The sequence below is a fragment of the Chroicocephalus ridibundus genome, chromosome 6 (assembly GCF_963924245.1).
Source record: "Chroicocephalus ridibundus chromosome 6, bChrRid1.1, whole genome shotgun sequence".
Classification (NCBI taxonomy): domain Eukaryota; kingdom Metazoa; phylum Chordata; class Aves; order Charadriiformes; family Laridae; genus Chroicocephalus; species Chroicocephalus ridibundus.
Window position 1 is genome coordinate 51,769,387 of NC_086289.1, and position 22,957 is coordinate 51,792,343.

Genomic DNA, 22,957 nt, shown 5'->3' on the forward strand with positions numbered 1-22,957 from the left:
ACGGGTGCTGATAGCATGCAAAGTAATCATTATGCCGATCTTGTGCCTGCTTTGGGCTATTTCATGCAACTTAGTCTATCCCTGCATTGCAGCCACAGTCTTTTTGAAATACCAGTAGCATGAAATGTTCAAACTGTTTCAGGCTGGGAACGGAGCAGGGAGACTACTTGTCAAACTAGCTTTGAGTAAGCTTTGTTTCCATCATAGTTTCTACATTCGTGAGTTTTATATTTTGTAATAAAATGAACCGAGTCAGAGAATTAAGTGTATCCAAATGGCTATCCAGTTGTTGACCAACCACTGAATAATAACACATTTTAAATATTTCCTGAGGTTTTTTGTGAGATAGTTTCAGGAAAAAAGCCACTTGAATTGTTAAGTGTAATCATGCTTCTCTATTGTTGTAAAACAATAGAAATTGTAAAACATGTTAAAAGGTATCTAGATAAGATGATTTGTCAGTCTCCCAGTTCTCATGCAGGATCAACTATCTTACTATATTCTCTGATCTCCAAACCTCTTTGAAAATCAGAAGCATATGTTGCACAACCTTTTAAAAGTCATTGCATTCTGTTTTTCATTGGTGCTACATAAATGAAAGTAATTATTTTTTCTGAATTTTAAGTTGTACTTCTTAGCTCTGCCTTTAAATAAAAAATAAAAAAAATCTTTCCTCCAGAAGAGGACCAGTATGGCTAAAAACAGTTATATGTGAAATAGCATGCTAAGCATTGTCACTAACGAGCATAATGAGAACTATTGATCCTTACAACTCAAAAATATGCCATAAACTGGTATTTTAAAAGCAATCTTTGCCTCTTCCCTCTCCCCATCCTTCTGTTTTCTTTGGACCTGTGGCTAAAACTCTAGGCGGTAACTGGAAACTAGGTTGGCTTAGGTTGTTTTAGTATGAAAAATACCGTGTTCATATGGCATGTGCCCCCTTGTGTACACTAACATGATTTGTGTAATAGAACCTTGATTTTGTGTTAAGCATGTATGTAAATCTTGGGGGTATAACGATCTCCTTTGCTGGAGATGCTGATTTGAACTTGCTTATCAATGCTGATCTGAAATAACCAGTACGTTTCCTTTTTCCCCTTTAAAAAAAAGAAGTCTAAAGTATTAATTTGTGTTAATTGCAGATGGAAAGTCAGAAATTTTTAGCTGAAAACAGTGCTTCTGTATATATAAAGAAAGTAGAAGCTAGAATTAATGAAGAAATAGAACGGGTGATGCATTGTCTGGATAAATCAACAGAAGAACCAATTGTGAAAGTTGTTGAGAGGGAGCTTATTTCCAAGCATATGAAAACTATAGTGGAAATGGAGAACTCTGGGCTAGTTCATATGCTGAAAAATGGGAAGACAGAAGGTAAGACTGCATCATATGGGACATGGAAATGCATATGTTACTGCTTATTGGTTTTAAACGTAGGATAACTGGAGCTTAATGTTTGTGTTCCTGTGTAGTTGTAAAAACACTTCGGTGGCTCTGTTTTGCAAACATTTGAGAATATTACTTTAGAGACTTTAGAGGTCTTTTAAAACAGAGCCCGTACGTATAACTTGTTTCTGTGTAGTACTAGGTACGGGTACTTTTTGGTAAGCCAAGTATCTCTTAAGAAAAGTACAAATCTATTGTAGTGGTCTTTGTTACCTATTTTCCATTGGCTATTTTATTACTTTCATTCCTCTAGTATGTAGCTGTCAAAATACATTGGAGTTTTTTGGCCCACAGGCAGTTACTTAAAAAGTGCTAGTGTAAATGACTTATGTAATAGAAGTATTGCAGGGCCAATTCTTGGGGAGAGGGCTTTGCTGCAGAAAAAAAAGTTGGCTGTTTTTAAAGGGTAAGCATCAGTTTATCAAAGTGGTTGAAAAAGAAGGGCTCGGCTTGATTTGGTTTTCCCTGGCAGAGGTTAATGCGAGACAGAATGACTAAATGAAATTTACTGTGGAAAGAGATAGAACATAAGTTTCTAAAGCAGCATAATGAAGAGAGTGATTGTAGCGTCTATATTTAGAAATCAGTGCTCACGCTAAAGCCATGAGAATGGGGAACACAGTTGCTGCTTAGATTAATGGCCTTTGTTCATTAAAGCAGCTTCACAATTACTAGGTGATAGTCGGAGTGACAAAGTGAGCAAATAGCTGTAAGAAAAGAGAATTACTGTATTGAAAAGGAAAGTGATGACACTGTACTTAACCATTTTTCTTTAATATCCAGTTACGATTGCCTTCGGGCTGAGGGTACAATGATATTGAAGGGTATTCATAAGATACGGGAATTAGTTTAACTTTCATAGGCCTTTGGTTTTGATTTAGTTAAATACTAGAGAGGAAATACTTGCTGCATTGTGAAGATAAGACTTTGCATAAACGTACAAGGATGGATTGCTTTTCTTTAAAAGCCATGTTTGAGCTAAGTCACTTCTCATGATTTCAGATGGGTGAAACAAAGTAGTGTAACGTTGTATGGCTGACTTTAGGACAAATATGAATTAAACTCCAGATTTTACCAGTTTTTGCTTCTAATACAGAAACAAGCATCTCGTTAGTGTTGTCCTATTTGATTTAACTAAGATTTTTTGTATGAATTTTAATACAGTATTTCATTTTTGGGATGACGATCTTGCAAACTACGTTCTTAAATACCACTGTGAAAAATAATCTTACTGAAGCTTTAAGTGTGCTGTAGTTTAGCACACGCATCAACTTCTGCTGGCCTGGGGATCAGCAATAGCAGATTCCATGCTATAGGGAACCTTGGATGATTGAACGCAGCCTTTATTTTTAATTTTGTGGCTACTCTGGTCAGCGTGTTGTCAGGGATAAAGGAAAGAGGGCATCAGAAGATTCCAGTGCCTGAGTTATTACGGGATGCTTTTTGTGGCTCAAGTGGCTGAACTTTTACTGTTGTCTTTTGCTATGAACTGAATGAGTTAACAGAAGTATTACAGACAGAGGGCGTCCTGCATAATATCTCATTCTTGCTTCCAGACCTTGCTTGTATGTACAAGTTGTTCAGCCGTGTGCCAAATGGTCTGAAGACAATGTGCGAGTGCATGAGCTCATACCTGAGAGAGCAAGGCAAAGCACTAGTTTCGGAAGAGGGAGAAGGAAAGAATCCAGTTGACTACATTCAGGTAGTTAAAATACATAACTGCATTTTTTTCCCTTTTCCACTTTTCCCAGAGTAGCAGTTAACTCTGTGATTGATAAGGTAAACCTTAACACTGGTTCAGAAGGGATTATTATTAATAAGTTACCTTCATAATATTGTTTAAACTGTACACTTTCTGATTTTTTTTTTTCTGACATCTTTAGAACTCTTACCTAAATTGCTTGGAAAAGCACATGCTCAGGTTTTGTGCTTTTGGTAGCTGCTTTTATTAAACAACATATTCAAGCTAGTGATGTAACTGCTGGGAGCTTTTTATATTATTCTAAATGATATTTGCCTCCAGAAGGAGCTGTACGTCTGCTGGCAAATAGCTTTCTAGAGTCTGTTTTGTTTAATTTTATGTAATATTAGCTATCAATATTTATTTCATGGCAAGATTACCTATGACTGAGAGGTGGATATGTTATATATAAAACATAACAAATTACTTGTTTCATTCTTGGTCTCCCTGAGAAACAGGACACTTCTGCATGTTAGAAAACACAAGTGTTATTTCTTGTTCTCCATCTCTCACTAAGAAGTGATGTGTACTATTAATTTACCAAGATCACAAAATGTGCTTCAGGAGTGTTTGCCATCTTTTCTCTCCCGTTCTCTCCGAGAAGATGGTTTTTAAATTTGCACATACAATCTTTAGAGTTCATTGAACTTTAGGGAAATCTTTTTATACCTGAAAGATGTTTTATACTTAATGTGAAAATGTGTATTAATTATATGTTAAGTTTGGGTTTTTTTTTTAAATGTGTAGTTCAAGTCTTTGTCTGGTTTTTATGAGGAACGTTTTATGCTGTATGTCTATTATCATCTCTGCTGTTTTGTTTGAATCGATAATTTTGCTAGAACTGGTTACTATTAGAAGAAGCCATTTGAGTATAAACTTATTTTTGATTGGATTATTGATTTTTTTCTGGCAATGCTGAAGCAAACTTCTTATCAAGATTGGACAAGAATTCACCTCTCCAAGGACTGTTAAAAAGAAGAAAGAATGCGCTTTGAAACTTAAGTTTAATGATAAGGGCTGTTACCTTTTTTGTGGTGATATGATTTAAAATAAAAGCAGGGGCAAGTGAAGTGGAAAATAAGTATCTGGATTGCTTTGAAGTAATTTTCACTCCTTTTAATTCTTGATGGACATAAAGGGGTGTCATAAAAAATTTAACTGAGAAAGAGTTAAAAACTTATAATTGTAAAGATGCTATCGATGTTTCCCGCTTCAAAGGTGAATAGCATAATGAAGCTGAAGACAACTTACAGCCATACTGCGTGTGCTTTGGCAGAGCTCATACTCTCAGCCCATTATTATGTACCCCAACCATCTCATTAAGATGTCTTAGGGAAGGGATTGATATTTGATTACCACTAAAACCCCAAACAGGTTTATCCTCCAGTTCCATTGACACAATGGAAGAAGAGAAAAATGCCTATGAATTGAGAAACCACCTCACTCTTCTCATCTCAGCCACCTTCACCCAAGTCTTTCAAGAACTTAAATAGCAATAAGAAGACAGAGAAGGAAGCCACATTATACCATCAAGAAAAAAACCTTCATCATAGTCCAGCACTGCTTCTGCAACATGACATCACCAAACCTTGAGCATAATTGGTGAGATGATTGCAAAAGCATTGCCAGGGGATTAGACTTAAAACTGCTTAAAATAATTTGAAGGGATGTTGAAATGCTGTTGTAATTTAAGGTACTAACAGTTTCTCCTGTTTAACACCAGGTTGTTCAGATGGTGTACTCCTGGAGAGGAGGCATAAGCTAACTTTGGTAAACAGAGAGATAGTGGGATTTACTTTGAATTTAAAATTTCTAATACGCACTAATTAGCCTGTCTAAAGACCATTCCTTTAAGTGAGATGGTGAGTTCCTAAGAAACATTACTACTTCCTTGAGTAATTCTTGAATGGCTTCTTTAAGTAACCACATACAAATAATTTCTTAAGAAACTGAAGACTTCAAGATCATTTAACCTGAACAGTTTGTGGGCAGTAGTTATTCATGATAAATTTAACTCTCAAGTGAAATCTCTCTCCCCCCTCAAATGCTGTGTTATTTATGAAACCCTGTGTGTATCATATATACTTAGCAAGATGCTTAGGGGATTTTAAGATGCTTCCGCCTGCATGCAGTTGCTTTAACTCTGTGTGAAGATGGTGCAAACCCTAAAAATGATGTCAAGAATCGAACGGTTTAGCTCAGAGGAAGTGGTGCAGTTCACTCCTGTGAACTTCACACTGTGATAACCAGAGAGCTATTGCTTGTTTCTAACTTTTATATATTCACAGTGACTCTTAACGATCAGTAAGAAGCACGCGACTAAATAATGCAGAACATGAATTGAAATTAGAGGGTGAAAACACCTAACAAGACTAGGCCTGTTGTTGCAGTCTGTGTTCTCCTCAAACTTGCTTAGTAGCTCTAGGGTTGCAGTTAGTGGGTGTTTAGCCTCATCTTTCCTGTATCGTATATTTATGATAGTGACTCGGTCAACGGTATTTGAAATAGAAAAGGCTTAACAAGCACAACAAATATCTCCTTTAAGTTGTGGATTTAAAAATATGGTAAATCAGCTTATTTAACAAGAGCGATTAAAAAACTTCTTAACCTTTGAGTGGCCTCAAAGCAAACCAGCAGTATTTGGCACTGTATTTTAGCCAATTTTTCTGAAAATTGCTTCCATAAGAGATTTGTGGCAGATATAGGTATTTAAAAGTGGAAATGAAATTTCGGATACTTTCTAACAATGCCAAACGTTGGGAGCTTTGCAGAATCTCTGACTGTAGACATAGTCTTCACTACAACTTCATCTGTTATTACTGTTTTACAGCCTGCAACTTCAAATCAATGAAAATGTTTATACCTTTTTTTTTTAAGGGTTTACTGGACTTGAAGAGTAGGTTTGACCGCTTTCTTCAAGAATCTTTCAATAATGATCGACTCTTCAAACAGACTATTGCGGGTGACTTTGAGTACTTCCTCAACCTCAACTCTAGGTCTCCGGAGTACCTCTCATTATTTATTGATGATAAGCTGAAAAAAGGAGTCAAGGGAGTAAGTATAAGTTAAATTAAAAGATCATTCTCTTTTGTTAACTTGGGTCAGATGAAACTAAAGTACTTTTCCACAAATCATTTTTTTATATTAAGGTAAACGTCAGTACTGCCTTAAAAAAAAATAAATATATATATATACACGTGACGCATCTGAGCTTGTAAAGCTTTAGATCTAAACTTACAGAAATAAGGCACAAGGAGAACAACTCAAGATGTTGTGAGGCTTGTCCCCCATCTCTGAAGCACTGGATTACTTCTGTCAAATACCCCCTCAAAAAAAATGAATTAGATAGTAGTAGTTTCTGCAGCTCCCTTCCTTTGAAACGTTAAATATCAGTTCCTTAAATATCTTTATAGTTTTGCAGTTATTCTCAATATCTAATAATTTCTTTTGAATGTTAAATCACTTGGGTAGGGGAACCGGTTTAATTCTTTTTCCTGCTTTTACATAATGGAGGACTGTTACCACATCTGTCTACTCTACCTTAAGTACAGCTGTTTCCATCAGTCTTATCTCATAGCTTCTTTCATGACGTTTTTTGAGGTACAGCACCCGGAACTGGACAGGATGGTTCAGCTGAGGTTTCAGTGGCTCTGAATAAAGCTGAATATTATTGCACGCATCTTATGCTTTGGGAATCAAATAACAAATTCTATTTATCTATAAAATAAGTAATCATTTTATTTGTTGTGGCACTAGACGGGCTTTGCAAAATTCGTCTTAACATTCAAATGCTTTCATTCCAAGCTAACTTTTCATATTCCTAATACTGGTTTTCATCTGTCATATTATTTTTTTTTTAAATACTTAAAAAACTTATCCAGGAACTCTTTACTATATTTACCAGGCATTCTGCCTATCGATCGTCTCCCTTCTCCCTCTCAATTGCTTTTCCCTCCGTTTTAGATCTATTTTCTTTCTTTGCTCTATTGAGTTTGTGCACTGTTGGTTTGGCTCTATCATTCACATGTTGGACCAGTTTTGTTGGCTTCTTTATAGGCTCCTGTTAGACCATATGTTTGCTGTGAATTAAGTATGTAGGTTGTATAAGACACTTGTGCTGGAAGGTTAAAACCAGAATATTATTTCTTTTACAGCTAACAGAGCAAGAAGTAGAAACCATATTGGATAAGGCAATGGTTTTATTTAGGTTTATGCAAGAGAAAGATGTTTTTGAACGCTATTACAAGCAGCACTTGGCAAGAAGACTTCTCACAAACAAGAGTGTTTCAGATGACTCTGAGAAAAATATGATCTCTAAATTAAAGGTAAGACAGTCTCTGCATACTTTTTACTTCTTTTTTTTTTTTCCATAAGTATGGTTTCTTCTGTTTTTACACAAGGGGTAGATGACATACATCTTGATTGCTGTTACATACAGATTTGATTTTAAAGCCCCGACAGAAAATATGAAAGGCTTTTCTGAATAATTTTGTGGAAATAAAAGGAAGGAAATACCGGCAAGCAACTGGGATGAGAGAGCAATCTAGAAAACAAAACTATTCTTTAAAAAAAATTATTAAGAGTCTATAAATAATAGGGCTCCTTCTGTTATCTAGTGACTGGATCTGAAGACAAGAGTGTGTTTTACTGTACATTTTCTATTATTCGCAGTAGAATTTTTTATCACATGCATTGTTGGTTTTTAGTTGCCTCCATCTACCAACTGGTGGTAATACTCAATTCCTTTTTGATTAAGTAGTTTGAGATAGATTGAAAAAGAAAGATCTTTATATCAGTGTCTGAAAACATGTTTTCCTTAGTTGGTTCAATTGACTGATTAAATAGTCCAAGAGATGAAGAAGAAAGTAAAACCTAAAAGTGAGCAGTCCTTGAAGCAAGTTCTAATTCAGCATCTTCCTAAGCGGCATGATAAGTGGCTAGGGAACTTCTGAACCAGAGTGATTTGATCCTAAAAATCAAACTTACTGATCCTCATTTTTGACCTTCATATTCTATCAGTGAGTGAAGCCTGTTTGCACCAGATTTCTCCAAATTCCCAGTATTAATTCCAAATTCCTAGTATTAATTCCTTCTCAATTACCTACCCCTTCTAGCCTGGTGATTTAGAAGGCACAGGGCATACATTTGCAAGATGAATCAGTGGACCTGAACTGCACTCTTTTCTCATTCGTGTCTTTGCACGGTGATTAGGATGCTGAAGCTAACATGCTTGCCTTTACCGTCTGTGTCAAAGGATGTGTTAGAAATAGGCACAAAGTCCTGTATGTGCAACTGAAATGCATGTGTTTGTGCACATGTGTCTATATACGCATATGTCCCCGATTCTCAAAAGGTCTAGTAATACCACTTGGTAATCTGCAGTAAGCCTTTCAAATTATATGCTCTTAGAACAACAAGGGGAGGGAATGGGGTTCTGATACAAATAGTTTTTTATTTCCCTTTACAGTAATCATGCTAAAAAGCAGGTGAAAAATATGCCTTGGTCCGATAAGTTTTCACAGATTTTTTTTTTATTTTTTTTTAAAGATGAGATAGGAAGCTAAAAAGAAACAGAAAATACATAATGGATAAAAGAGAAGGAAAGCAAGTTTTGATGTTTATGATTAGTTCCTTATATGAAATATGAAACTTTTTAGGTTCTGAAGGTAATGCAAATGGGAATTCCAGTAACCAAATGTGCCGAAATATCTTTTTAATGGGATTTATAAACTAACTCTTGGTCATACAGTTCACATATCAGAAGCTCTGTTTTCATAGTGCTGGCACAACACGTTATTTTGTGTGTTTTAGACTGAATGTGGATGTCAGTTCACATCTAAACTGGAAGGAATGTTCAGGGACATGAGCATCTCAAACACGACGATGGATGAGTTCAGGCAACATCTTCAGGCGACCGGGGTAAGAGCGTGGGGGGGTCTGTGTGCTTGTCCTTCTACTTCAGTACAAACCCTAGACCTTTATCAAGGCTTGTAGTTTTTAGTTTGTTAGTTATATGCGTGTGGAAAGAGGGATGTTGCTAGCATTCTCCAATTATATTTCCCTTTACCATGATTTTCGTATTTCCCAGAATGCAAAAGTCAGTTTGAAGCCTGATCTACAGCTTGAGCAGTGCCAGTTTCATTCCCTAAAATCCTGTTTTAAGGTCTATTGTTTCCGCATTCTTCTGACAGGGCTCTGCAGCGGGCGCCCGGCTGCAGACCCGCTGCGAGCGGAGCACAGCTGGGCGCCTCTGCCCGCTTGCGGCCGGCAGGGGGCGGGTGGCGGCCGCACAGCTGTGCCCGCCCAGCTGTGTCCACCCTCACATGCGTTTCAGAAACTCCGTCTCACCAGCACAGCCTTCCCTTTCTCATTCTTTAAAGGGAATCTTCGTTGCAACATCTATTCCATGCTAACAGCGAGAACAATATTGCATGCTGCAGGTATTTGACAAACATGCCGTCTCGTATTTAACTTTCTTGACACAGTTAATGCCTTTATTAAAAGCAGAACTACCGTTTCCCTCAAATTGCCAAATATGGACTTAATTGCTCAATCGGGAAGTGTTATACCTTGTTGTAAAAGGGGACCTCTGGAATATTGCATCATGGAGAGATCACTTCTATGTTGAGATTCAGTTTACTTGCTCTAAATACTTTTTTTTCTATACTGATACTCAGTAGAACTTAATAATATATAATAAACAGACAAGTAGTTTCCTGTCTGCAGGTAAGTAAGTCTGTATATCAAGCATGTTTGAATCAGTTTCAGAAATCTGACTGCCAGGCATGTGTTCATGGATGTACTCAGTCTGACATGCGTGGTTGTGCACGCTGATCTGAAATCTGTGCTGTCTTGAAGCAGTCAGCTGAGATCTTCCTCGTCAGCGCACTGGAAATCATCATCAATGAAAGAACAGGATGTTCTCAAGTGGTTTCAGAAAAGGTTGTAGAGGGACATATGGATGGATATAAAGGTGTTTACAAACAGGCAGCTTTACTACTACCCTTTAGAGTCTAATCATGTTTTCCTTCTAGAATGCTTGAAATAATAATTTCAAGAAAAATTTATGAGAGTATTCCCAATTTTTAGGTAGCATGCAACATGTGTACGTGAGGGGGTTTTTGTGTTAGATTCAAGTACTTTACATGACGGTTTTACATTGAGTGAGTTAATAAATGATACCTCTATCTTCTTTTTAGCTGTATACGGCTAAGAAGATTAATTTAAAATGTTAACAGGTATTCTGCTAGACCTTATTTGAAACTTCATCTCTTTCTTGTCAAGGGGCCAGCAGTTCGCCTGATGGTTGCCTTTTGGGCAGCCTATTCATGGCCTTCTAATGAAATTTCTGGAGTACTTGTTTATGATGGAAGTGTATATATTTCTAATAGTGTGAATAGTATTTAGGGAGAAATACAAACAGGAAGATTTTTGTGTTTTTTATGTTACTGTTAACTTGCTGGTGATACTGTGATACTCTTTTGAAACAATTTGTGTACCTTAAATTTGTAGGGTGCCTGCTAGAGGAGGCAGGCATCTGCTCTTCTCTAAATAATCCTACCTGCAAAGTCTCCTGCTGGATCCTATATCCTGAGACACAGGTAATGCCAAGGGCTGCGGAGATGATGTGCTATCAGTAAGTGGAAGGCTTAGCTCTAGGGAAAGTCCAATCTAATAGATTATGAACAATTTCTACAACTGCCATCCTAAAACTTCAGTTTGTTGGAATTTTGTAAAGATTAGATTACTTCAAGGCAATTTCCATTAGTCGATGCCGTTCTGATGTTGAAAAGACATCTTGCAAAATACAGTGTTTCCAAAACTTTTTCAAGTCACAAACTGCTCAGTGCTGCGTAGAATTTGTGATGTGAGACACTGTAAATGACTGCTGGGTGCTGGTCTGGCTAAGGCCAAAAAACACTGGGAAATGGTTGCCATTTCAACTAAGATGTTTCAGTTCTAGATAAAGAAGTTTTCTGGATCTTTCTGGCTGCATTGATGGCCTTTCTCTACACTTTGGCTGGAGGGAGAAAACTGTTGAAGCTTTTTTTTTTTTTTAAAGTGATTCACAGATGAAATAGTTCTGTATCTAAATGGCTGTTTGAATTTCTCTTGTGAGCCTCATGCCATTGGTGATATGAAATTAGAAGTCTGGCGGTAATGTTGGCTACAGAACAACCTTTATACGGGTCTTTACATGTTTTTGCAAGTTGTTCCTCTTAAACCTTAGTGAAATTCAGTTGATTTCTGTATGAGTAGCTTGTCACCCGTCTGTCTGGATTTTTCAGAAGTTTGTTGCTGCACACAAAAATTGAATACACACAACAGTTCTTCCATAGTTTATGGAAATGCTACTCTGCTATTTAGTAGTGGAAGTTTCTGAGTTTGTGTGACAGTTTTTGACCTTCTAAAATAGAATGGGCTCTATTTCTGTGTAGTAGGTTTATAACGAGTTGGATCTAATATGCTTTGATTTTTCTTGTCCATAATGTGTATTCTTTGAAGGTATTAGTTATACCTCCTAGAGCTGGAAGTAGTCAGTTTTAAGTTTAATAATATTCAGCTTAGTTGAGATGCCTAGTGAGGATTAGGCCTCACTGGTGGGCAGATGTTTATCACCTACTCACGGAGCAACTTCAGGGATCAGCACTTCAGTTGTAGAATGTTTCCTTACCGTTGCTGAATATTTATGGTAATAGCTGTCTTTAGGGAAAGTGGCTCGGTTGTGTGTGTAAAAGTGAGTAACTGTTTACACTGTAGTCCAGAGGTAAGTTGCAGGAAGAGCTCCCTATGGTTTAATGTTACATATTCAGTATTTACTCTCTGCTTCCAGAGAATAAATTTATAAACAGTTATTTTGAAACTGATACGTTTAGTAACCTGGGTTTACTGTATGTACTCAAAAACCTGTTTAGAAAGAATTGTTACGTGTATTATGAGTTTTATTTATGATCGCAGGAATTTCATTCTTGGTTAAGAATTTATTTTGTTGAATTCTGCTCACTCTTAAATGCCAGAGGAGAATAACGTTGGAGGATTTTTGCTGTAACGTCTACTCCGATAGTCATGACTTAATTTGTCTGGCTTTGTAAAAATAAAGTTTATAGATATATGTCTATTTTTTTCTGAATCTGAGAAAATGCTAGACATTCTAAACAGGTATAGAAAAATGGTGAAACGTGATCCTGTTTTAAAATAGCGGATGTTTTCTTCCACTTGTCCCTAGGTCTCATTAGGTGGTGTTGATCTTACAGTGCGGGTCCTCACAACAGGTTACTGGCCTACTCAGTCAGCCACACCAAAGTGCAACATCCCTCCAGCTCCCAGACATGCTTTTGAAATATTTAGAAGGTATGTATTAAAACAGATTTTTGAGGTAGGGGTTTTAAGAAAAAACTTTCTAAGCTTACAGATATGTTTTACCGTTAAAGACATGCTAGCATACTGCTCTTCATGCAAAAATTAGAGAATGCAGCAGTCACATTAAGGCTTGAGTTTTTGGGAGCTTTTAATTAGAATTCCAATGAGAGTTAATGTTTTGAGAAAAAGGCAAAACTTAGAAATTTCTTAGTGTCCTTAATGGCTATGAAAAGTCTATGTAATTGTTTAAAGCAATTTCCTCTTAATGCATAGTTCGCATTTTGTATCTAAGTTTTCGATTCAATTATATTACAGATTTTATTTAGCCAAACATAGTGGGCGACAGCTGACACTCCAGCATCATATGGGTTCTGCAGATCTCAATGCCACTTTCTACGGGCCTGTTAAAAAGGTAAAGTATCAAGATTATGAAAATACTGTGTCTTTTTAAAAAGGTAAGCAAATGCACATTTTGTAAAAGAAAAGCTTACCCTTGATAACATAAGAATAAGAAAAAGATGCCTTCCATTGGCTTTATAGTCTGATTCTTCCTTTGTAGCAGTTCTTGGTTTGACTTTTTTTCCTCCTCTAAATCTAATTTGGATGCATCACTCAGCATCGTTTCTTTCCTACCTCGTAGAAAAACAGTAATTTTGACCTTGAAGGGACCTGAATGGTTTGAGTGCTTGGGGGTTTTTTGACTGTGAATCAGTCAAAAGTGAGATGAAACTTGTTTCTCTTTAGATTAATTTTTGTTAACATGAAAAAGTGTTAAGCCAAGTTTAGCCTGCTTTTTTTATGCAGAGTGCTAGCAATGTAGACAATGTTTTTTCAACCATGAGAATCTTCGTAGAGTTCATAGAAGTACAATGCTTAATGTTTATGTATACAAGAAAATAATTTGCTAGTGATTTAGACCAGTTCTAAAATGCTAAGCTAGGGATAGTAATGGCATGATGCTCGGGAACATAGAAAGCAATGCAAAATGAAAACAAAATCTTATAACATGAAGTATTAATAATGTGCGTTTGTGAGGATGTTAAAATTGTATTACTGTAGGATAAATATTTTGATAATTTTAAGTATGAGAGTAAGAACACTGGAGGGTGGACGAGGAGTGGAAGAGGGGCCAGAGAGGTAGTGGAGTTTCCGTCCTTGGAGTTCCTCAGTATTTGACTGGACACAGCCCTGAGCATCCCGCTCTAGATGGCCTGGCTTTGAGTGGTGGCTGGACCATGGGACCTACAGAGGTGCCTCCAACCTCAGTCACCCTGTGATGCTAAGACAGCTACTGGAGAGACATTCTGTTTATGCCACCAAGCGTGTGCTATTCTGTCACTTGTGTAGACTGATCTCCTAGATAAATATTTCATCGTATAACTTTCATCTTCCCAAGGTAAAATATTTTGCAGTGGAGAATAATCTAATAGTAGTTTTGTAATTTTGAAATAGGAAGATGGCTCAGAGGTTGGCGTAGGAGGCGCCCAAGTAACTGGCTCAAATACACGGAAGCACATATTGCAAGTCTCCACTTTCCAGATGACGATATTAATGCTCTTTAACAACAGAGAAAAATATACGTTTGAGGTAAGTGTTGTGGTTTCCTCGCCTGATTTTTAAATAACTTTTTAGGCACTTTCTTGTCCTCTTTAATATACCTTTGATGATCAGGTGCCTCTCGTTCTATTTGAGTGTGGATCAGGCCAATAAATACAGATAGGAGATCATTATCAGTGCACTTGGGAAGCAATCCTAGGGGAGGAAATTATGTGGGAACAGAAGATTTCAGACGCATTGAAGAGAGTTGTGAGTGTGGTTATTCCTAGGCTGTAGAGCTATAGAAATGCTGAAGTTGGAATGCAGCAGGTGGCTCCATTTGCTCATTTTTATCTTTGAGAAACTAGATTTAGAGGCTAAAGGGTGGAGAAGGGTTTGTATCCTGGCTTCTTAAACACTGAAGAGCTTAAATTGGCAGGCTGGAGTGAGCTGTAGGATGAATCGAAGAACTTTCATCCCTTGTCTGAGCTGGTGAGCCGGAAAGGGCAATGAAGGTCCAGATAGATCCTTAACAAGCAGACTAGAGGGGCATTGCTGGGAAAGGCTGAAGTGGTCAGGTAATGGCCGACGAAAGCTTTGGGAGTGGTGGAGGATCCTGTGCTGTGAGGTTTGAGCATTGTATTGTTAATGTCAATGAATAGTTTCAGTTTAGACATTATCTCCTGTTTGAGAGAGCATTGGCAGCCTTGAAAAGCAGTATGGGTGCAGCTTGAAGCGGAGTGGATTTCTAGGTTTTCTCATGTACTTTTGACTGTGCTAGGCATAGTAATCGTTTGCCTTTTTGTTTGGATTCTTGTTTTCAGCTTATTTGGCATGCTTCTAGCTGGTTAATAAAGAATGTTTCTTTGAAATGGTCTCAGTTGGGATTAAGGAAGGCAGGGTTTGATAAGAGGTTCTTAATAAACTACTCATAGTTCAAAAAAAGATTATTTTCGAGTACAGAAAGTCCTGTGTGTTTTGAAATCTATTGCAGGAGCATTACAGCATTACATACTGAAGGGGGAAAGAGGGGGGACTTAACAGCTCCTTTTCTTGAAGCTGGTGTTGAAATTGGGATGATGGCTACTTATTCCACAAAATCACAGGTTTTACGAGTAGTAGAACCTCACGCATATATGAATAAAGAACATTTGGTAGAGGAGTGAAAAATACAATTTTTAATATGTCCTCTAACTTATAGTTTCTTTTACTAAGAGCAGACGATAGTGAAGTATGTCCATGTGTCCAGGTTGTGTATGTTTTATTTATTTCTGGTTTGGAAGTTCTTAAACTCTTCGTGTCCCAATGTAACTACAACATTAAGAAGGCATATTTGTTTTGTTTGGTTTCTTTGGTGAAGTGTGTGGGAGTTGTCTTTAACTCTAGCCAGGAAAGCTTATGAAAACTTTAAGAGTAGGATGAATTTTATCTTTGTTCATTGATTATTGAATACCATGATTAATTGCTGGGTGCTGAGCAACTGTTACTTCTCTGTCATGTCAAATTAGTGCTTTTACTGTGACATACCGTGAGAGATGACTTATGGTGCGTGCTTGTGTAAGCATAAAACTGTCTGATGTACAAGTGTGTCTGCAGATTCCCAGCTGAACAGATGAATTTGAAGTTGCCTTCACAGTTGAACAGACTTTGCTGTTTTGTTTTGCATTCAGTGTGATTACTAATTGCAGACTTGACAAGATCCTCACAATAATCCTAATAGCCATTAAGCCATGGGATTGGGAGAGAAATGGGATAATAATGATGCAAAAATTATGCATAAGATGTTACAGAAACTTAAAGGATTATTGCATAGCAAAATTCCTTCACAAAAAATGTATGAATTTTTTGTATTCCTCTACAGCAAAGCTTTATTTATACATGCAAAAGAACTGGTGGCCATATGGGTCTGCGTTAATGCTGCTTGAATCTAAGAGGATCTTCAGGCAAGCCTTTGAAGAATGCTAATTTTTTCAAAGAATTCAATTTCTTGTAATCAAGTCTCACCTAATACTCAACATACTTTTCTGTTAATTTACAGTACATCTCAGTATTTTAAATTTTTTAATGACATCAAAAATCGGGGGAAAAACTTTGGTTCTTTCTTTAGGTTTAACAAACAAAAAATACAAATGTGATTGTAGTAGAAGTAAAGTTGTTGAATAATTGCACAAAAATGAGAGATTAGGACTTAGAACTGGTTTACCTGTTTTCTCTGCTGATCTCTGCTTTGGAAGATATACAAGTTGAAGTCTGTAAATAGAAGTCCCATTTTTTTTTTCCTGTCATGTCAACAAAATGACATAATGTTTTTTTTCTTCTAATTTCCTTCTGCACTTTTTCCTTCTAATAAACTTTCTTCTTGTATAAAACTAGACAGAGGCATTTCCATGCTTAGAATCATCTCTTTTGTAGCATCCTGATAGAGATCACTTGGTAATATTTTTAGAACTGAGACTGGGTAATTGGTACTGCTCTTGTGCACAACTCTACTGTGGCCTTTAAAATAAGGCATTTTTGGAAATGGGGAAAAAACGTATACGCTTTTCGCTGTTACATCAAATGTCTATATAAAAATATGTTTAGAAAAATGATATGCTACAGACTGAAGGAAAAAGAGACCACAGGAACATCTGTTATCTCCATTTACATTCATAGCTACACTTTTTTTTTTATTATTCAGCTTGAAGCTGTGCCTTCTTCTGAGGCAGCATATTGCAGTGCAGTTCTTTCTGTGGTTCTTATTTTAATTCTAGCTTTTAAATTCTGAAACCCAAATGGTTCGCATACGTTAGTGGCTGGTTTGGAATGCTACAGAATGAAGTAAAATAAACACAGAAATACATAGTGGTTAGTATAAGGATGTTTAGCATCAAAAAAACACTTGAATTCCGTTTTAGCTCTGAGCTCTGTTTTAGCAGAGCATATATATTCCCCTGTAGAAGTGATTTAGTTTTGAAAGGATTAATTTTAGGTGTTGATGAAAAATCAAGGTTTGGGAACCTGCATGTCACAGGCATTTCATCATTAATAAGCTGGATTTGGTTTGTAGCCTCAAGGCTTTAAATTTACCCAAGTCCCAAAATCTAAGTGTCACCCTCCTTTTGGATTGTTAAATTTATGCTGATTTTTTTGTTGTGATGATGGAAGGCGTTATATATTGTGCTGGATCTGGAAAAAAATGTGTGAAGGTGACAGTTGTGTTTCGAATAAAGCAACAAATGAAGAAATAGCAACTTCCTGTGAGCTGCTTGGGAAGAGGCATTTTGATACTAGCAAATAGTTAAAATACGTGGATACATGCCACTAGTTTCAAATACTGTGAATATTTCTGAACGCACTATGCTAAGAATACTCTTAAGTTTAGGAATGTTGTATTATTTCTCAATTATCCATAAGCAACAGGTATCAAAAATGCTGAATTTTTTAAATTTTAGACTTACTGATTTTTATTTTTTTAAATTTACCTCATTGAAGTGAATTTGAACTCATGTCAAAAGCCCAATTTCACATTATTTCACATAAAAACATTGTACATGTAGTGTTGGGTCTGTAGTTGAAAAGTAAGGCATATTCTGTCTTAGCCTTGGCATCACAGAGACCTGCTAGTGAGGTGTTGTGTATGAGGTGCACTGTAATTAGTGATAGAGTCTGGGTAGAGGCCAGTACATCCAAATTATTTTTATTGCATGTTGTCAGTAGTGGATGACCACAGAAGAGTCACATTTTTTTCTGGATTGATTTTAAAAAACTTGAGTACGCTCAAGAAATAACATCATGTAATAGAACTTAGTTATACGTTGAAGTTTGATTTTTCTGGTCGCTGTTTAAAGAACTTTTAACAAGTTCTTCATAGTTCTTTACAGATTTTAGCATTTTGATCGCTGGGAATTGTTACTGATGCTTTTAGCCTGAAGGTTGTAAGTTTGAGCTGTGTGCTGTGAGAATTAGGAATTTATGGGGACAGTGGAAGAGCTTGATACTGCTCTTGGAAACAGAGCTGGGGAAGCTGAGAAAGCAACAGATCTTGTGGACAGTTACATGTCTGTGGGATTTATTTTTTCTATTTGGTAGTTTAATCTTTAGCTGCTAGAGGTTCCTCGAGTCTGAATGGGAATGTGAAAGCAGAGATGTCTGCAATTCCCTCAAACTAAAAAAAAGGAAGAAAATTAACTTCTAATGAATGGGAGGTCAGTGAAGAAGTTAAGTTTGAGGAAGCAGTAGTAGTTGGCCTACTCCTAAAGCATGTTAAGACATCGTAGCACATCAGGTATAATTTGCTTCGTGACTCATGATCACTTGCAACTTACCTAACACACAGCTCTCAGCTGAACTCTTACAAATACTGGCAGAGGTGCAACAAGTTATGTATGTGTTTTTACAAACTTTTTACGGGACATTCTTCTAAGTTCATCCATTTGCTACACCATGATGTTTTCTTTTCTTGTATTTCACTTGTAGAAGTCCTAGCCAAGGGCATCTGGGCTGTAAATAAATTGTTTCAGGTTAATGACACCTTCTTTTTGAATAATCTAGAGTATTTCTACGTTACGGTAAAACTAGACCTTCTTTGCTTCCATTTGTAAAGGTCTTGTTTTGAATGATGCTGCTGAATGCAAAAGCATTTACGCAGTTCTGTGTCAGGAGTGCTCAGGAACATCGTGGATGTTTTCCATCACTGAGTTATTTGGAAGGTTTGGTTTCACTCTGTTCAGCGAATGTTGGAGACAGTGAATACGTTCTTTCAGCTTTCTCAAAAATTAAAGTGAAATGAATCAGCTGGTTATTCATTCTTCTATTTTCAGCTCACAGAGACTACTTACTTGACAGAATTCACTGTGTATTGACCCAGGTGGACCATTTTGCATAGTACATTTTGAGACTTTGCTACTGAATGAATTCTAACATTACCAACCCTGCGACTGTCATAGTAATATTACTGTGCACGCTTGAAGGTGGACATTTTAAGCAATCAGTGTTGCTGTTTACAAAACATGATACTTACTTCTGTAATAGCCATAAACTAATGAAGATATTTTTGTTTAGGAAATTCAACAAGAAACTGATATCCCCGAAAGAGAACTGGTTAGAGCCCTACAGTCCCTCGCGTGTGGCAAACCAACACAGCGTGTTCTCACAAAAGAACCTAAATCAAAAGAAATAGAAAATGGTCATATATTTACAGTGAATGATCAGTTCACATCTAAACTACACAGAGTCAAGATTCAGACGGGTAAGTGAGCTTTATATTCTACTGTCTTGCATTCTTAAAACTGTCTTAAAAATGTCAAATTTATCTTTTGCAGGATTGATGTCCATGCAAGTAAGAGAGTGATATATATTTTTTGTTGATGATCAATTGCATCAAAATGAAAATTTAAATACTGAGAAAAGTGTGGAAGTCATAGTTAAAAGCCTTTTACTTCACAAAATCTGTAATTCTTATAAGGAAATGTTGAAAGAGACATAAAATTCAAATTAAATAGTAAAATTAAAAATAGGCTACTGATAGATTCAGACATAGGAAAATTGCCTCATAAATGTGTAAGTTGCTGCACTGCTGTGAAATTGAGTGATGGGTTTAGCCCATAATAAAACAGTCGTTTCCAAGTGTCAGGTAGCTGTAATGTTTTGGGGCAATGATTTGAGTTTAATGAGTAAGAGAAGCAGATCAGTACAATAGCGCTTTACTAGCTCATAGAAGTGCTGGTTTGTGTTATGCATAAGTAATGCTGATACCTATACCTTTTGTCTAGAAAGTTCTATGAAAATAACTTCTGAGTTGTAGCATTGCCGTGGATGCACTTCATAGAGTGTTTTGGAAGATTAGTTCTTCATTTTAGTACATCTAAAAATATTTCCTGACTTTGCAGATCTCAGTACATAAAATATACAGTGGCAGTGTTCTAAGTGCAGCGTTGGTAATTCACATGCTGTTTGTTGCACATAATATAACTTGTTGGGCTTCTGTGCAGCACGCTTTGTCCAAGGATGTAAGTGTGTAAAGCCCAGTAATACCTCTATATATTACACTACATGTGTCCCTCTGCATAAGCGATAGCTGGACTGCTTTTGTACGCATGCAGAGTGCTGTAGTGTCAACACATTTGCCACGTCTGGAGAATTTTTCTGGTGAGCAGCAACACAGCAGCCAAAGGAGGATGTTGAGAACCCTCTGATCAGGGCCCAAGGCACTTCACTGCCAAAATTAAATTCTGTGACAACTGTTTGAGCTTTAGTGGAAATCCACTTTTCCATTTTCACTCCGCGTACGTCTGTGAATAGGGAATGTGATTGGGAGTTCAAGATGATTTGGGGCTAAATTTGATACTTGTGTTTTTATGTGTCTGTCTTACACAGAAGACTTCTTATGTGTATCTCTTCAAAAACCAATAAATACTTGGGGCTTTCAAGTGAAGAAGGGCAGGGAGGAAAGTGGTGTAGCAGTGTGGCAGGAGGGCTTGGTCATAACAATGCTTGGGTGGAAGGGTAAGAAAGGCTGGACGCAAGGGCAGAAATAAAGTGTAAATAGGAGAACAGAATACAAAGAATATAATTGAATTGCAGAGGATAAAGTTGGGATACTTCTGACTGATGAACTCTCGAAGTATTTAACTAGTTTGAAGAAAATTTACAATCCTTTTTCTATTGTAATTAATGGATTACTTGCTATATTAAAGAGAAAAATATTTAATGGCAGTGTGGGGGTTGGTGGTGCCTGTAAGCAGATTTGAGCACTGTTCAAATTTTAACATAGCAATAATTAAATAACAGTTTGTTACCTTGACAGTTGTTATCAAAATATGCCAGAAAGTGTTAATATGTTCTTGTGGCTGGTTTTCATAAAAAAAAAAAAATAATCAAGTTTTAGAATGTCAAAACTCAGGAAAATAACCCTTAATGTCTAGATGAAATAAATAGTGAAGCTAACACTTACACAATGAAATTAATTTTGCTAACATACTTTGCATTCTCTTTTTTTAAGTTGCTGCCAAACAAGGAGAATCTGATCCAGAAAGGAAAGAAACAAGGCAGAAAGTAGATGATGACAGAAAGCATGAGATAGAAGCTGCTATAGTTCGGATAATGAAATCTAGGAAGAAGATGCAACACAATGTGCTAGTAGCAGAGGTAAACTTGTACATGGTTTTCATGTGGGCTTGGGAATTCTTTTTGCTTTTCCTATTAATTCATGAAAGTTACACAGCTCTTGCTAACATGATTCTGAAAGGCTTTTGAGAGATGCTGTATTTAATATATCCTTTTTTTTTTAATCTCTCTGTGTGTCTGAAGACATCTAAATCCTTACCCTTAGGATGTGCTTATGGGTATATCCAATTTTCCTTCCTTCTTTTAGTGCTATTATGATGTAATCAAATTCCGTGAAATAACAGTTGGCAACAAAAACCACTGTACTTAACCTTAATTATTTTCTGCTTTGATCTTGTTACTGACTGTTGGGTCCAGGTTTGAGAGATTTGAGCTCTTAGCAGAGAGAGAAAGAGTCCTGCTGCTCTTAACTCCGAAGTTCTGACAGCTTCAAGAGTAGTACGCGTTTTTCACTCTTGAACTCCCTTGGGCTGCGAAATTGAGAGGATTTTCAGGTTGTGAACGTGCCTCTGTAGAGGGTCAGTACTCTGAATCATACCGAAAAATGAGCAAGCAACTGATCCAGGGAAAAAAGTGTCAGAAGTTTGCAGACTGCTTCTTATGCTTCATGGTTGTAGCCAGCCCTGTCTAAACGTGTTTTTCTGATTTTTCTGATTATTTTGGTCTGTTAGAATACTTAATGATCTTACTTGTCCTGTGGCCTCACGTTATTGTTTTTGATCTCATGTTTTAGGTAACTCAGCAGCTGAAGGCCCGATTCTTACCAAGTCCAGTTGTTATTAAAAAACGTATTGAAGGACTTATTGAGAGAGAATATTTGGCACGAACACCTGAGGATCGCAAAGTATACACTTACGTAGCATAAAATGCGTTCAGAAAATTTGATTTATTCTTGGACTGTACTCTTCGCATGAACTGGGAAGTTCTTTTAAATCATTAATATTAAGACGACCATCTCTTCTATTAAATTACAATACATGTTCTAGACCATTCAGATCAAGCCTTTTACTCCTTTTGAGAGTTTTCAACATCAATTGATTGAGCTTCAGGCTTCTCAACGTTATCCCTGTAGAGATCATCCTTACAATTCTTCGGGAAAATGTGAATGTGCCGCGTTTGTTTTCAATACTGTATGAAAACAGAAAAATAAAAACAAATTTAGAAAATACAGCTCATTTAAAAAAATAAAATTGTTGGAATTTCATTTCCCCAGATCTTCAGTGTTGATGTAAATGTGTTTCTGTAGTGTTGCTTAGCACTTCGCTCATTGTATAAGTTGGGTTTAAAAGAAACCGCAACTGGTAAGGCAAAATTCCCAGTTATATTGCTCTGCTTCAAATGTTTCTTTAACTAGCCATGTTTAATTTAAATATTTGGTAATTTTTTGAAGACCCAAGAAGACAACTTGAGCATGTTTCACTCTTCCAGCTGCACTCACTGTTCCAACAACATGAATCAGGCACTTCTGGGGGCTCAGAAAAGACCATAATAATTTTGGCTTTCCCTTCTGTAATTTGAGTTCTTCTAAATTAAACTCTATATTGATTAGGTTTGTTCTGGTTTCTTTATAGGAAAAAGGAAAAGATTTTAGTGTGTATAAACTGTATAATAATTTTTGCTGTTGTACTCACTGCTGATGGTGGATTGTACAGGGCGATGTTTTTATTTCACTAAATGTAGACAAAATGAATTTAAAATAAATGGATTTAGTGTACACAAACAATTAATTCAAGTGTGTTAGAGTACAGGGTTGACAATCTTTTGGAA

The 22,957-nt window shown here is 36.6% G+C and overlaps 1 protein-coding gene across 1 annotated transcript in view; it reads left to right on the plus strand.

Moving 5' to 3' along the window:
* The window catches only part of CUL3 (cullin 3), a 58,839-nt gene extending 36,435 nt beyond the window's left edge, over nucleotides 1-22,404 (plus strand). Inside the window, exons 6-16 of the mRNA XM_063338689.1 lie at nucleotides 1,146-1,374; nucleotides 3,003-3,148; nucleotides 6,065-6,241; nucleotides 7,342-7,512; nucleotides 8,999-9,106; nucleotides 12,414-12,538; nucleotides 12,863-12,959; nucleotides 14,000-14,134; nucleotides 19,127-19,313; nucleotides 21,066-21,211; nucleotides 21,924-22,404. Coding sequence (XP_063194759.1) covers nucleotides 1,146-1,374; nucleotides 3,003-3,148; nucleotides 6,065-6,241; nucleotides 7,342-7,512; nucleotides 8,999-9,106; nucleotides 12,414-12,538; nucleotides 12,863-12,959; nucleotides 14,000-14,134; nucleotides 19,127-19,313; nucleotides 21,066-21,211; nucleotides 21,924-22,055 — 1,653 coding nt within the window. The 3' untranslated portion in view covers nucleotides 22,056-22,404. The remainder of the gene's footprint in view (nucleotides 1-1,145; nucleotides 1,375-3,002; nucleotides 3,149-6,064; nucleotides 6,242-7,341; nucleotides 7,513-8,998; nucleotides 9,107-12,413; nucleotides 12,539-12,862; nucleotides 12,960-13,999; nucleotides 14,135-19,126; nucleotides 19,314-21,065; nucleotides 21,212-21,923) is intronic.
* Nucleotides 22,405-22,957: the final 553 nt, after the last annotated feature.